The following is a 16,035-nucleotide window of genomic DNA, read 5'->3' as shown; positions in this document are numbered from 1 at the left end:
AGACAAAGTTCACTTGTCGGTTCTATCACATGTTGGCATTGCTGTCGCCATGTTTCCCTTTTCCGCTTTTCCACTTTCCCGCCTCTCCCTTCTGTTTCCGCTTTCCCGGGCGTTGTGTGTGTGCACATTGGTGTGTGTAGGGGAATTAAATTCATTAGCCTTTTGCACGCCGGCGTGCGAGTGAAAAGTGCAACCCAGCTGACGGAAAACAACAGAGCCAGCAAGATGAACGGGGACAGATTGGCAGACTCAGCCTGATGGAAAGACAACAGAAGCAATTTCGCAAGGCCACCATACGTTGCACTTCTTGGAAATACATATAAAGGAAATGATCTGAAGGCTAGTAACCGTTAAATAAATATCGTTATGAATGATTATTAATAAAAAATGTGGTGCCCAATATTCCGAATAACTTGTTGACCTTGACTAAAACAAACAAAGCTCTTTGTTTTGCAATGCTGATAACTGTATTAAAACTGGTAACACATTAGAAACCCGTTTGGCTGGACGAATCTATCGCTTGAAGCTCAGGCTTTCAGCTGGAGAACAGAATGCCTTAATGTGATCACAATCCCTTCTGCCCAACGCCATATCCGAGTGATATTCGGTTGGGTAGACGATGGGTTGGCGATCGATGCCCCACACAGGTGGCATGTCCAGACACTGATTGGCATTGTCCAACTTCACGCCGCACCTGCCACCATAAGTCCTGAATCTTGCCGGCTTGTGGACGCGATTGTAAGGATCCTTGAAGTAATCCCTGTAGTTCTGGCAGTCCAAGTAGAACGAATCGATGCCCTTCACTGAGGCGTAGTCCAGCACCTTCAGACCGGGCTTATCGCAGTTGAAGATTGAGAGTCGATGCACCCGGACACTTTTGGACACGGTCCACATGTCCACCTCTGGGATGATCATCTTGATTCCTAGTTTAAAAACTGGTTTTAAAACTACGTCTTTTTTTAGATGTTCGACGTGTTTGATCGGGTAGTGGAATGGAAAGTTCTACCTCGAAAAGTCTAAGGGGGTAAGTTTCCATTAACTCAATGCTCATTTGATTCAAAAATATATAAAAACTTTTTGAATGGGTAAAAATTACGTTTCGTTAAAGATTAAAGAGTTAAATGGCAAGACAAAACAGAATAAAAATAGTTTTTATTTTAAAGCCACAAAGGAGTAGAATTCAATGCATTAATTGCAATCAGTAAAACCAATTTGCCTTCTACCAACCAGCTTGACTTCATTACAATGAGGAAAGTGAGAGGGGAAATGGTGAGTGTACACAAGCATGTCAACAAACTAAACAGAATGCCATTGATCCATTAACTGGAAGCCTCCTTGCCACGGAAACAGAAAGCCAATCAATCAGTGCTCGGTTGGCCAGCTTTTGTTTGCACACACATAAGCAAAGTGGGAAAACCAAGAAAAGGCTAATCGGGAAAATGAGGTCAAAGGAAAACGTCGCCAGCCATCAATTAGCTGGACTGTATTCACTCAATTGTCGGCCGTAAACTGCAGATGGCTAGACTGCCGGAATTAATTAATTCTCTTATTACGCATACGACTCGTGGTACACGTGGCCATAGCTGCGTAGCATCACTTCCCAGATACCTTTCCTTTCACGACTTATCACCGAACCAAAACACCCTTTAATTAAGCACATTATATTCTATTGACACACATGAGAGTTAAAAACAGGCTTTTTGACATTCCTCTTTTGAGTCGAAAAGGTTTTTTGTGTCTGGGCATCCAAAATAATCCAGTTCTACGCAATTCTTGTGGCTCTTCACAAAGGTCCATTTGTCTATTGGATCTCTTCGACAAGGACCTCCGTTACTTGGCGGGGCATTGCACTTTACTTTAAATAAAAACCATATTAGTTTACAATTTAAGAACTTCAAATATTATTTTTTACCAATATCATAACTTATGGAAGTATGAGATCGTAGAACTAGCAAAATAAATATTTATATCAACTGGAACTGCATTACTTTGTTTAATGCAATTATTCTACAATTTCTAAGATGGTAAGCGTAAAACTTGAATTAATTTTTTAAAATTACCGAATCAATTTAATTTCATCCTCCTAATGTAACTGAACTGAACTTTCTAATACCGTTACGTTTAAGAAGATCGAATGTATTGACTTCAGACATGGTGGAGCTCATCACACACTAAACATATTTCAAACAATGGAGAACTTATTGCCAAAATCGTAAGCAAATCAAAATATTGCAAATAAAATATAAATATAAATTTGCCGAAATTCTACATGTCCAATGGGAAAAATCAGCAACTACCAGAAGTAGACAAACCGAGTTTTTAAAAGTAAAAAAGAACTGGCTGTTCACTCAAATTCTTGAGTAATTTATTTAACTAATTAACGCGAAAAGTGGCACTTGATAGATTGCCCATGAGGGAAAATCAAAGGAAAAGTCGGAATATATTCGCAGTAAGCCATTAAGTCATTGATTGATTTAACTCTAGTTCCGCGACAGACATTTTGGCCAGAGACCCAGTTCAAGGGGCGTCTTGATGGCGGAACAGGTTCGAGATTGTAGCCCCAGATTGTGGGCCGAGTTTATTTTCCCAGCAACGTCAGTGGCAGCTTTATATGTTCGGGCATAAATCATGCATGAATGTGGCAGAAAACTGATTCAAGTGGCCTGGCAGTGGAGACACTGGCGCACACAACTTTGTGCAAACTCCAAACGAACAACAGGCGGTGGCAAATTGCCCAACAAATCAATCAAATACATCTGACAGATGCTGGAGGAGCCGAGGAAAAGTTGGGAACGCTCCACAGGACATGTAAATGAAAGCAAGATGAAAACGAAAAGCTCCGGGCTGCCATTAAAGTGGCTTGTTGAATGGAACCGGCAACGCCGATGACCGGACATGATGGCCAATGATGCGGTTCGATTATTTAGGCCTTGATCAAAGTTTTAAGTTGTGAAGATGACGAGGGAGAGGACCACATAAAATATTCATGCGCTGAGCCTTAAATCTTTCTTTGAACCCCAAAAAATGAGTGCGCCTTAACGACCCTCCATTATTTCCCTTCTCTTTAAGCGCTTTTATTTTAATAAGCATCAAAAATATTCAACTTTAAAACGGCAAGTAACCGCCATGTGTGGCTCGGCATGAATTTCGGCTATTTGAATTTCATATTTAGAGGCAAACACAATAATGTTCTCGTTAATTTCATAGCTACTTTGCATTTGCCGGGGGCGTCAACATAAACATTAAAACAAATTATTCCTGCTCAAGTGAACTCAACTTCCAATCGACTTCATTATGCCACCTGCTCCCCCAGAATAGAGTCCTTAGCTTCTACCATCTGCTCATCTGGTCGGGATCCGCCTTAGAAGTCTGAACTTTAATTGCCGCCACTGCTTCTACATTTTTCCACCTTACCCTCTGTTGTTTATTTTGCCTTTTGCAATTTTCCTCCTCAACTTTTAGTCTGGCTGTGTTTTTCTTCGCGTTTATTTATTTTTCTGTGAGACTGCGCATATTTTGCCTCCAAATTAATTGTTGATATTTGCATCAAAAAATAAGAAAAAGGGAACATTTGTTCCTGCGGCCCTGTAGACGGGTTAAGCAATTCATTTTATACCCTAAAACAGTGAAGTTTGATTTTGCAAAGCAATTTATAAGGTGAGAGGCTTGTCCTTACAAAAATGTACAATTTAAGAAAGCTAAGTTACCTGTTGGCTTGAATCGGAGCTTTTTTTTAGAAATATTTATTACGTTTTTGATTTGAGGGTATTAAAAGCGTTGGCCACCAAGCGGTCCATTTTCTTATTAATTGGCAAAAGTCTGTGCTGAATTTTATTTGTTTTCTTTTTATCCAGTTGGTTAAGTGAGCGTTTGTCCAACTTGATTGGCGGCTGGAAAGAATAAGGTACAGAAATAATTGTGAACAGATTGAGCAATTAGTTTTGTTCACTTACATACTTCGGTTCACTGCAATTTAATATCTTTGCTGTACAATGAGTTGTGGCCCAATTAAATTCATTCCTTTTATCTTTTTATTGGTGAAGTAATGCTTGTTTTTAAATCAAAGCTACTTACTTTTGACTGACTTTCGTTAAACGAAGCGTTTCATAATAAATTAGCTTGAATTCATTACCAAAACATACAATTATCGGATTACGGGGGCAAAAAGAGCTTTCATTCAAATGGAATTAGAGCTTGTAATATGTTTGCAATATGTACGCTTGTATAACAAATGTTTGCCAAACACACCTTGAATGGCAACCACAAATGTCGATATGTAAACATTTTATGGGAAAACTTTTTGCAACTTTCGGGAAACTGTGAGCATAAAAAATAAAACTGCATAGCATGACTTCCTTCCCGGACATAGACACACAAAAAACCTGTAGCCCCTCAGTTGGCAAACACGTTCCGCAATCACCGCACTCCCTCCCAATCCAGCTTATCATTCACCAAATACATTACACAAATTGCTCGCTTATGGCAGGGTAAAGGTAAAAATTCAAGCGAAAACCGCACATAAAAACTATTACGCCGGCCTCCAGGTTCCCGGCGAAGCAAAATAGTTTTTCTCCGGAGCCCGTAGACCGCTTCCTGTCCAAAGGTTCAACATCTGTCAGCGGCATTCAGGCGCGACATTCGGCTCAGACATGTGGGCGACAAACGGACATTTTGGCAACATTCTGTGGCCCCAATGCAAACTGACAGTGAACTACCCGATTTGGGAAAAGCAACTAAAAAATACTTGTAAGAGTCACTTCGTGAATTTTGATTCTCTTACAGAAACATTTGTGTATTGACTTTGAATTTAAGCCAAGAAAAATAGTAAGCCTATACATATTTTGTTTTACTTTTATATCTAATGGGATTTATTTATTTATGAATATACTTTTTAACGACTTAGTAAACTTTTTTCCGAATTTATAATTATGTCCTCACATTTGGAATTTGTATGTATTAAATGAATGTATCACATGCAAAGAATTTAATAAATTTAAAACCATAAGGCCGATATTACATATATCATTTCCTTAATTAATCTATAGAAATTTATTTGAAAATATTTTTTAAATTTTGGAAAAAATAATATTCTCCTATTTCCTTTCAACAAACGGAAAAGTAAAAAGTTCCCATCGAAAACCAGCTGACAAGCATGTTCCAGTCAGGCGGAGAGACTGGAGCAGGAATACGGACAGGACATGTCCCACTCCCATAAACGGATTGACATTTCAATCTCTGGTGGAATAGGGTTGCATCGGGTGAGACATGTGCATTCCCCGCCCACTCCTTGGGCATCACTTTTCGTCTTATTTCGTGAATATTTCACAAATTGCATCCGTTTGTCGCATTTGGCAGCCATATTGCATAGCTAAACAACTTCCGCACGACTGATTGTGAGTCAATTACAAAATTGCATTTTCCCCCTCGGGGCTTGGGAAAACCTTCCATCTTCCACCACTGCACACACAGCCATTTTCAGCATTTTCCTCTGGCAGACGCGCATTTTAGTTCTGCTTGTTTGGAGTTTCATTCATTAGGCCAAAGACGCCAAAAAGTGTTTCTGGTTAAATTGGCTACCAAAATGGCTGCGAAGCTATAGCAGCATGTATCGTTTGAAGTTGCAAAAGTCCATATGTATTTAAAGTTATGAAACAATGAGAAAGTTTTCTGCGAGCACTTAATTAATGTGTAGGGTATTTGAATAGAACATTGTGCTTTCTTTTTACCAATAATGACGGAACTTTTGCGTGCTGTTTTATTCTTGAAAGTTCTATAAATTTCTGAGAATGAAACCACGTTATAAAAGATTAATTTGTTATTTGAACGAGCATGGTAAAAAATATTTAAGCCACAAAAAAACGAAGAGGAACCATATGGGTTTTTATATGTAGCTGTAATCTGTATACCCTTGCGGAGAGTATTATAATTTTAGTCATATTGTTACAACGCAGTGAAGGTTAAGACCGTAAGTCTGTCCATTTTTTTTTAAGAGGTTTTTAACGACTCTTAAATGAAGAATTAGCAATCATAAGAAAAATCGGTGAAATTATAGAAAAAAAAATAGATGTTGTTAAGTCTTAAAACATTTTACACCACATAAAGTTTACCAATTTGTTTCGATAATACATATTTAAAAACTATTACTATAAAGTTCGAATTACTATGTTTTATATTAAAAAGTTTTTACTACAAGGGTAATCTACTATCTATTTCCATAGATACGTAAAAATTAATGAACAATTCGAAGATCAAACAAATTAGAAGATCTACTAACAATAAGGAAAAATCTTGTTACTATAGATTTTTGATGACCGCAAGGGTATATAAGCTTCGCCTATTTGCTTTGAAATGGGTTATACACAATATTTCTGGAATTCAAAGTAAATCTCTAGGGCGTTGCCCAGAGTTTACCCAACGAAACATGAGTTGATCCCTTTTATACCCGTTATTCGTAGATAAAAAAGGGTATACTGTGTTTGTTGAAAAGTTTGTAACAGGTTAAAGGAAGCACCTGCGCCCCCATAATGTATATATTCTGGATCAGAATGATTTTTATATTAAACCCTTTTTTCTGCAGGAAAGTCTTCCCGTCTTTTAAACTCCTTGCTTAAAGTCCAGATTATGAACTGGACGGTTTTTGAAAAGAAGTTTTCTCATCTAGAGAATTGGTACATTTTATAAACCATTAAATAGGACCTACAAAAAAATCAAAGTGAATACCAAATTCATTTTTTTAAGACTGTGCCCTGCGCATTTGAATAATTCTTTTTCTGTATAAATAAATAAAAATGTTTCTATTAAATCGATTTCGTTTGTTTATTTGATAAGGTTGGACATTTTAATCTTAATTTTAACGATTGGTCAAGATTAAAAAGTAATCAAGAAATAACGAGCATAATAAAAACATAGTTTGTAGAGCAACCATATATGTATATATTATATATGTTTCTAGTCTGATTGCTCACTTTGGCAAATAAATAAATAATATCTCGAACCACAAAAGTTATCGTACATTACCCCCGACTTTAATGTTACACAGTGTTTGTGATCGTAATTTGGTCGCTGATATGCCCATTTAACGTATGGTGGAGACTTTGCGGTGAGGCTGGAAACGAACTTTTTTATATTACCGTTCGAGTTGATGTCTATCCAATAATCACTGTTTGAATCGAGTTTTTTTTTTATTTCCTGAAGCTCCGCCCAATCTTTGATTGAGGCCAGGTGTCCTCCGAACCGACGACATTTGTTCGATGCACCATACCAATTGAGCTTCCCATTGTTTTCAATAAAGAAATATCTTGAGCCAATCTTTTCAAACGGTTTTGGTGGGGGTTGAGAAATTCTTTCTAAAGAAGAATTTAATGAATTTTGAGGTTTCGGTTCAACTACTGCCTTTTGAGACTTCATAACGTCCCGTAGCGCCTTAAGTTCGATTTCCGTTTTCATATGTAGCGCATCTAACTGACCTACTAGCGCTTCCTTTATCCTGTCTAGTTTTTCCAGATCTTCAGTTTGTTTCCCAGCGGTATATCTGAACCACTGTTGCTGGTGTGTTGCAATCTGATCAAGCAAGCTTGGCTCGTATTGAGCTTGGGTTCCCCATAGTCCGCAAACAGTGAAGAACCATAAAAAAAAGGAGTAACACAGCATATTTAGCGAGTGAGATCTGTAAGCCAATAATCGTAACTAATTACTTCCAGGTTTTTTAAAGCTCTTTAATATGTGATAAACCGCAACGAATTCAGTTTGCAACCATATAATGAAAATATGCATGACCGAAACTTTATCATCGTATGTAAACGTCATCAAATAAGAAGAGACTTACACGGTTAGAGTTTTTCAGGAAACTTTTTTTTTCTCTGATGTTCGATCTATTTAGGAAAACAGTTTCTAAGATTCTAATATTCCGCGATCGCTATCGAAGCGGGAGAGTTATCTTTGACCCCGCACTGTCCGTCTGTCCTCCTTTCTTTTTCTATGTAAACTAGTCTCTCTTAAAGCTATCGCGCTCAAACTTTTCCAAAAGTCCTGTGGTTATTGCACACAGTATAAAGTATAAGTCAGAACGGGCCGGATCGGCCGACGATATAGGATAACTCCCATACGAGAGAATGAAATAAAAAATTCTCACGCCGTTGTATTTATCAGATCGACTTGATTTCTTTCAGTTAGCGTTTTCTAACTACTATTGAATTTCGAATTAAATTTGATCAAAATCGTATAACTCTATCATATAGCTGCCATAGGAAAAATCGAAAAATATTTATATAAATAATGGAAAGAAAATTATAACATCGTTGTTTTTAATTCCACGATCATGATTTTAAAAATATGGAGTTTTTTACTAACCCTTTTTTTAATAACACTACAAGGGTATTTAAGCTTCGGCTTGCCGAAGCTAGCTTCCTTTCTTGTTTTTCATCAGACAAGCATAATATTTGGAATATAGAGTTTTCTAATGAGTCTCAACTTTAGAATTAAAATTCATAAAAATTTGAGTTTTATATCATATAGCTGTCATATAAACAATTGTCGAAAATATAGACGAATAATGAAAAATCGTCATGGCTTCGAAGTTGTCTAGCCTTTATGGATTTTCTTCAACGTATCTGATAACTTCGGTTTGCCAAAGCTGGCATCTCTTCTTGTTTTTCTTAAAATTAAGAAACCACCAATGCATTGCGAATCGACTTTTTTACAGCTCTAATTATTTATGTTAGATCCCTCCTTAAATTCAATAAATTGTTAGTTTTTTGATAAGGTTGGACATTTTTATCTAAATTTTCACGATTGTTCAAGATAACAAAAGTAAAAATAACGGCCAGAATAAAAAAATAGTTTGTAGAACGATCAAATATGTATTTAGTCTGATTGCTCACTTTGGCAAATAAATAAATAATTTTCATCATCACAACTGTTATCATACATTTCCCCGGACTTTAATGCCACACAATGTTTGTGATCGTATTTCGGTCGCTTACTTGCCCAACTAAAGTATGGTGCAGGTTTCCCGGTGAGACTGGAAACGAACGTTTTTATATTCCTGTTTGAGTTGATGTCTATCCAATAAGCAATGTCTGAATCGAGTTTTTGTTTTATTTTCTGAAGCTCCGTCGAATCTTTGATTGTGGCCAGGTGTCCACCGAATCGACGGCATTTGTTCGATGCACCATACCAATTGAGCTTACCATGGCTTTCAATGTAGAAGTACCTCCTGCCAATCTTTTCAAACGGCTTTGGTGGGGGTTGAGAAATTCTTTTTAAAGAAGGATTTGAAGAATTTTCAGGTTCCTGTTCAACTACTCCCTTTTGAGACTTCATTGCGTCCCGTAGCGCCTTAAGTTCGATTTCCGTTTTCATATGTAGCGCATCTAACTGACCTACTAGCGCTTCCTTTATCCTGTCTAGTTTTTCCAGATCTTCAGTTTGTTTCCCAGCGGTATATCTGAACCACTGTTGCTGGTGTGTGGCAATCTGATCAAGCAAGCTTGGCTCGTATTGAGCTCGGGTTCCCCACAGTCCGCAAACAGTGAAGAGCCATAAAAAAAAGAAGTTCCTCAACATATTGAATATATAAGACCTGTGAGACCCAATCCTCGTTACTAACTGCTTCTCGGTTTGTTGCAGCTCCTACGTATGTGATAAACCGTAGCGAATTCCGTTTGCAACCATATAATGAAAATATGCATGACCGAAACTTTATCAACGTATGTAAATGTCATCAAATGAGAAGCTGATTTTTTTCTGTGGTGTTCGATCTATATAGCAAAATAAAATTCCGCGATCGCTATTAAAGCGGAAGAGTTATCCTTGATACCCGCACATCAACCTTTTGTGTCGACAAATCTTGATGTAATATTTTTTCACTAAAGTTAACTGTCTCTTCGATTTTTATACATTTCTATTTTAGCTTACAAAACTTTGGACAAGATTTTTACTCTGGGAATTTTTTGTTTAAAACTGATAAATATTGCTTTTAAAGGTATGCAGTCGCAAAAAAAAAAAAAACTTGCTGCAGAAAAGTTTTACCATTTTTTAAATGCACTGTTTTAGATATTAGTTTAGATAAAAAATCAAAAAGAATTTATGAATTGAAAATTTATTTATTCACATTTCTAATTTCCCCTGTTCATAAGATTGGACATTTGGATTAGAACCAGGATCTGATCAAGATTATCAAAGCTAAAAAATAAGGAGCAGAATATTTAAATTCCACTCGCAAACATAAACTATATATAGTCTCATTGGTCACTTTGGCAAATAAATAAGGATTGATCAAAACAATTTTCATCGTACATAAGCATGTTGTATAGATCTACACAAGCAACATTTTTGTTATTCGGTTGCCCAGTACGCCAATTAAAGAATGGTGGCTTCTCGCCGGTTCGTGAGGAAAGAAACGTGCCACTTCTGGCCATTGAGTTCATGTCCAACCAAAATGAACGGCTAATTAAGGCTATTACAAGCTCTTAGTTTCTCCATATCGTTGATTGTAGCCAGATAACCTCCGAATCGACGACATTTGTTAAATGCAGCAAACCAATTTGCGGGATCATGTTTTTCAATGTAGAAGTATCTCGAACCAATCTTTTCAAACAGATTTGAAGGCGGTTGTGATACTCTTTGTAAAGAAGAATTTAAAGGTTTCGGGTCCACAATGGCTTTCTTTAGTTCTTCTATATCCGCCTTCATTCTGTCTATTTTCGGTTTGATTTCTGCCTCCATAACGTCCCGAAGCGACTGTTGTTGGATTTCTGTTTTCACCTGTTGCGCCTGTAGTTGGCCTTCTATGCCTTCCTTCAGTCTGTTTATTTTTGCATGAGTTTCAGCCTGATTTGCCGCTGTGTATCTGAACCACTGTTGCTGGTGCATGGCAATCTGATCAAGTAGGCTTGGCTCCTGGTTTTGAGCTTGGCTTCCCCACAGTCCGCAAACAGTGAAGAGCCATAAAAAATAGGAGTACCTCAACATATTGAGTGCTTAAGACCTGTGTCATCCAGTCCTTGTAACTAACTGCTTCTAAGTTTGTTACGGCTCTTTACGATATGACAAACCTCATCGAATTCATTTTGCAAATAAAACCTGAAAAAATGCATTACAGAAACGTTACTAACATTTAAAAGCAGTTTTTGTGTTAAAATAGTTTAATTATAGATTGGGATTACAACAATTTGGATTATAATTTCGGATTGTACGCCACTATTTCAGGGCCTCTTTATGCGGTACCCAAACCTTAGCCAATGCAGACTCCTAAGCCGATGCAGGCACCTTAGCTAACGCAAGCTCCTAAGTCGATTCAGGAACCTTAGCCAATACGGACACCATTAATCTAGCTCCATATTTGAGTAACGGGTATCTGATAGTCGAGACACCCGAATATAACGTTCTCTCCTGTTTTCTTATGGAGAACATTAGCAACATCCACTTGGAAGGACCCAAACTAGCCAGGATCTCCCCTCGAAATGGACGCAATTTCTTGACCCTCCGGACGAATAGGAGATTTGCGGCTGAGGCACGTAGGGCGAATAAATTTTGTATGACATTGCTGGGCATTCGGAACCTGGGGACCATGAGGCGGTATCCTTGACTCCTGGAAAGAACTAAGTATGAAGAGGCTGCCATCAAAGCAGCGCAAATTTGTAACGGTAATTTAGCCAGGGCGTCCACCGGATTTCAGTCTTTTTTTTTTTTTTTTTTGTTGAAATAAGACTGCTAAGTAATCAGGACCATATTTCACACAACGACTATAAAACAGACATGGACACGCCCACTTGGTAAGCAACCATTGCACATCCCCGGGGGAAACGAACCCCAATCGGCCGCCCCATCCATTAGATGCCAAATTGAATTAAATGTAAAAATCTTTTGCACGCAATTGAGAAATGGAAAAGTGCAAAACAAATTTATAGACATAAATATGAAAAGAGAGAGGGAGTGGGATGGCTAAAAAGAGGGGGGCTAAAATACTTTTCAGTACTTTTACGACTTCCATAGAAATTAAAATGCCATTTAATGCTGGCAGAATATAAATTAAATGGCCGCATTTCGTTGCCGTTTTATGTTTATTTCCTACGGTGTCCCAAGCTCAAATCGAGGTCCTGACTAAAGATGAGGCTCTGCAGCGGAGCGATTTGCCGGTAAATTGAATTGGCATAAAGACAAGCCGAGAGTCCGGCCCAATCCACCGAGTCTCTCAATTTGTTAGCCCCAACACGCCAATACTATCGAGTCCTGTTCCGTTTTATAGCTGCAGATTTATACCCGATGCGAGTCTGCAGTTCGACCGGAGTCAAAAACCGTGCGATTGGGTACTATAGTTGACTTTGTCGATCGGGCGGGTCTGTCCTGGAGTTTACTTTGTTGTCAATTGTTTATGCCATTTAAATTTGTTATGCCCATTTTATGTCTCTTTGTGGTTTTATGGCCAAACTTTTATTTATGTCTTTCCCTCGCTCGACTTTTCGGTCACGCCAATTGCATTTGATTAGATTTTGTCTGCTTAGTTGAGCGCCGAAGATGAGTTTGCCGCGTTGGCGGGGAAACATGAGTAATGCGGTTATTGTTCTTATTTATGGCTAATTAATTTCAGCAATAAACCTACTAAAAAAAAAACCCTGCACAATGAGGTTTTAATTGACAAATACATTATTTTCTGTAGGCTTGACATTTTTTCTAGGTCACGTTCGAAAAAGCCGGCGAAATGGAAAAGTTTGTAGGAATGACCATCCACATTTACCTGTCTAAATTAGATATTGCAGTTGGCAGTGTGATTCGGCCAGATAATGGTGACCTGCTGTGTTGATTTGTGACGTTTAAGAAGATTTATGGTCACTTTTCGCCAGCAAATGGCAATCCAACTCCTGAGCTGGCTTAAACGGAAACTGCAACGGTGACGGGGTTTAGTAAGGCGATTTCAGACTGGCGAATGGCCGAAAGTCATTAAGTTTGCGCATCCTTGGAAAAGCAGTAAGATTTTCTCACAAGAAACTGTGCTGAACCAATTTTTTTTTGGTAATGTGTAATTCTGCTTAATTATTAACTAAGCGAGAACTTTTGAATGTGTTATTTTATAACAATAAGAATTGGAAAAGTTTTTTTTTTGCAATCGAAAAAAATTTCTTATTATGTATATCACTCCTTTATTAAATAAAAAATAAATAAAATAAATTTTTACCTTAAACTAAAACTTAATTTTCTGATTTTTTTAAACCCAGATTAAGATTTATTTTCAAAACTTAGGTCTTTGAAGTAGCAAAAATACAAATTTTTATTAAAGGCAGCCCTTGAAGCAAGATTTTATAAATTCCTATTCCGAAAAGCCACCTTCAAGATCCGTCTAAGGGCGCCATAAATATAATTACAGTTTCATTTCCGTTCCAACTCGAAAATGGGAATTTGGCCAGCAAGCGACGACTTGGCTCAGATGGAAACACGTGGCGCATCAGGCCACGTAATTTCTCCTCTTCTACGAAAGGCCATCTGCTTATAAATTGAAGTCATTCACTTTGGATTTAGTTTTCACGTCACTGTATGTCCTTGGTTTTAGCTTGGGTAACTAACAATGTTAAAGTAAGAGAATCATTTAAAACTTATTTAGCAAACGAAATAGAATTGAATATTAATTAAGAAGACTTCGATTTCCAAGGTTTTGGTATTGCTAATATTTGATTCTTCCACTTTATTGTATAAATATAATAGTAAAAGTCTGAGAAGTATTACTTTAAATTTAAATTTGAAGGGACTTTCTTGAAGACAAACACCAAACATTTTCTCTACCTTTTTGGCCAAGTTTGTGCCACTACTTCATCAACTTGAAGCCAACGTAAACGCCGAAAGCCATGCAGCAGCAAAAGAAGCTGCATCGCAGCTTTTCGGCATCGAGTTTTCCATGGGGATCGCACCAGAGCAGGTGGAAAATGTGGCGGCAGAATTGGGCAAAAGATCGAGGTCTTTGTCTAATTTCTTCGAGTTGCTCCAACGCCTCCTCATCGCTATCGTCTCGCAGATCCACACGGCCCATCAGTTCCAGCACTCCATCATCCACTCGTGTTGGCACCTCGCTTAGGTAGTTAATAGTTTTTAGTTCCCGCTCCTGCAGAAGGTCCTGTTCGGTGGTCCGCTCCCCCTCGGGAATCCGCTCGTCCCCCGCTTCCTCCCTCCGTTGCCACCACCAGCGAAAGCGGCGTTTTCGATCCGCAGAAGGCGTTGTTCGAGCCATGGGAACTTGGTGGGTGAACTCATAGTAAACGCTGGGAACGCTGGTAAAACTATCAAAGGGGCGAATTTCTTTCTGGGATTCCGCATCCGTTCCGTTGAGCATCCTCTCCATTTTCCGGAAATCATAGGGATAGGGATGAACATAGGATTCCAGCGGTGCCTTCTGAATTTTCTCATCCTCTGAAAGCTCGGAGAGCGTGTCCTTTTCTAGTTCCTCGGAGAAAGGATCATCCAAATCCTGTTGAAGTGATTCTTCTGGCTCTTCTTCATCACAACTTTCGGTGGAATTATCCTCTTGATATCTTTTCTGATATGCATCTTTACCATTATATCTATCAGATTCTTTTATAGAACCTTCAGTTTCTCCGCCCCGAAAACGGCTAATAGTATCACTTATTCTCGATCTGATGTCCATTACTGTCTCCAGGGAGAAGGGCATCTTCAAGCCCAGAAAATGGTTGTCATTATTATTTGTCTTTTGGAATTGCTGCCGCCAACTGATATACCGACTTGGTTCGCGAACAGGATCCGGACGCTCCGAGCGATATTGGAATGCCGAAGAAGGAGGCGGCGGACCACGCACATTGGATGAACCTACAGGTGGCCAGTAAGCCTGAGGCCGATTCTGAGGTAGTGTATTCAATACACCATAGGGGTTCCTTGCCGGCAGGTATGTCTGGAAGTTACTTGGGTTCCGCTGCTCCTGGGCAAACTGCTGTTGTGCTCGGAACTTGGCCCTCTCTTCGATCATCGCTACATGAAGACGGCGCTCTGCGATCTTCCGATTCTGCGGGGTTATGGGACCCAGATTTACTTGGTAAGTCCGTCCCATCATGGTCAACTGGGCATCTGAGAGGTCACGGACCATCTGACATAAGGGACGCTCCTTGTACGCACCATTTTGAAGCATGGCTTCCGATGGTCTACAGCGACTTAGCCAATCCTTTGAGCATAATTTGGACAATAAACTCACGGAAAATTTTTATTGCTAGGTTAAAATATTCAGGCTATATCCCTTAAATTTTCTTTGTATTATCTTATTTGCTGTCAATGAATTGAAATTGTCAATTTGGACTAGAAAAACAAGGTATGTGTAGGCTAAAAGTTTATAATATTTTTGCAGTTATCCTGATCTTTACTATGTATTTTAAAATATAACTTTATTCCGCAATAAACAATAAATCTGGAATAAAGAAAAAATAATTAAATAATCGATACACTGACCGTACAAACTTATGGCTCTGAAAAAGAAAAAGTTGAAAAGTCATCGAAATACACTTGCTCTTTTGTTTGCATTTTTTTTCATTTTATTATATTTGTTTGTTTTTATGACTGCTTGCATTTCCATGCTCCAATGGCATTTGTCCCCTTTGGATATTTTATTTTGTGTTTGGAGTGCTTTGTTTTGTGCTATGGCCTTTTTAGAGGCAGTTACTTTTTGGGGAAGGGTTTCAAAACAACAGGGACAGATGGGACACTAAAAAGATCAAAGGGGTGGCAACTTTAAAGAGGGATTGGAAAAATGTTTTTAAAGTTATTGTTTTTCACCAAAACCAATTTCCCTAATGAAATTTCTCTCAACATTAAAGGCTAATAGAATAGATTACGTTGGAACATAGTAGTTTTGAAGAAACTAATTTCTTTAAAGCTGTATTTGGAAGCCACTTAGCTTAATAGGAAAAACAAAATTAATAATTCAGAGCTGCATAAAAAAATGTGGCAAAAATTATTAAATACCTAATAGTTGGAAAAATTGTAAACTTTAACGCTCCACCTATATTAAAGCTAATGACAATTTCAGTAAGCTTTATACAAAGC

The 16,035-nt window shown here is 38.2% G+C and overlaps 4 protein-coding genes across 4 annotated transcripts; all 4 read right to left on the bottom strand.

The window, feature by feature from the left end:
- Window positions 1–444: 444 nt before the first annotated feature.
- Window positions 445–1,005, bottom strand: LOC108097834. Its single transcript, XM_017200358.2, has one exon. It carries the CDS (start codon window positions 913–915, stop codon window positions 514–516), a length of 402 nt encoding a protein of 133 aa, XP_017055847.1. The 5' UTR covers window positions 916–1,005; the 3' UTR covers window positions 445–513.
- Window positions 1,006–1,645: 640 nt separating this feature from the next.
- On the bottom strand, window positions 1,646–1,921 carry LOC108097819 (kunitz-type U1-aranetoxin-Av1a). Its single transcript, XM_017200338.1, has 2 exons — window positions 1,913–1,921; window positions 1,646–1,850 (listed from the first exon to the last, which is right to left on the bottom strand). Exons 1-2 carry the CDS (start codon window positions 1,919–1,921, stop codon window positions 1,686–1,688), a joined length of 174 nt encoding a protein of 57 aa, XP_017055827.1. The 3' UTR covers window positions 1,646–1,685.
- A 6,914-nt stretch (window positions 1,922–8,835) lies between these two features.
- Window positions 8,836–9,593, bottom strand: LOC108098268 (accessory gland protein Acp29AB-like). The gene has a single exon (XM_017201105.2). It carries the CDS (start codon window positions 9,562–9,564, stop codon window positions 8,863–8,865), a length of 702 nt encoding a protein of 233 aa, XP_017056594.2. The 5' UTR covers window positions 9,565–9,593; the 3' UTR covers window positions 8,836–8,862.
- A 4,053-nt stretch (window positions 9,594–13,646) lies between these two features.
- LOC108097861 lies at window positions 13,647–15,281 on the bottom strand. The gene has a single exon (XM_017200398.2). It carries the CDS (start codon window positions 15,125–15,127, stop codon window positions 13,799–13,801), a length of 1,329 nt encoding a protein of 442 aa, XP_017055887.2. The 5' UTR covers window positions 15,128–15,281; the 3' UTR covers window positions 13,647–13,798.
- Window positions 15,282–16,035: the final 754 nt, after the last annotated feature.

The sequence above is a fragment of the Drosophila ficusphila genome, unplaced genomic scaffold (genome assembly GCF_018152265.1).
Source record: "Drosophila ficusphila isolate 14025-0441.05 unplaced genomic scaffold, ASM1815226v1 contig_350, whole genome shotgun sequence".
Lineage (NCBI taxonomy): Eukaryota > Metazoa > Arthropoda > Insecta > Diptera > Drosophilidae > Drosophila > Drosophila ficusphila.
Note: the sequence above shows the minus strand (reverse complement) of the source record. Positions and strands in the feature narration are given on the sequence as shown.

Bases quoted from the DNA above. Each gene is read 5' to 3' on its own strand.
- LOC108097861 (XM_017200398.2), bottom strand. From the start codon at position 15,127: ATGCTTCAAAATGGTGCGTACAAGGAGCGTCCCTTATGTCAGATGGTC.
- LOC108098268 (XM_017201105.2), bottom strand. From the start codon at position 9,564: ATGTTGAGGAACTTCTTTTTTTTATGGCTCTTCACTGTTTGCGGACTG.
- LOC108097834 (XM_017200358.2), bottom strand. From the start codon at position 915: ATGATCATCCCAGAGGTGGACATGTGGACCGTGTCCAAAAGTGTCCGG.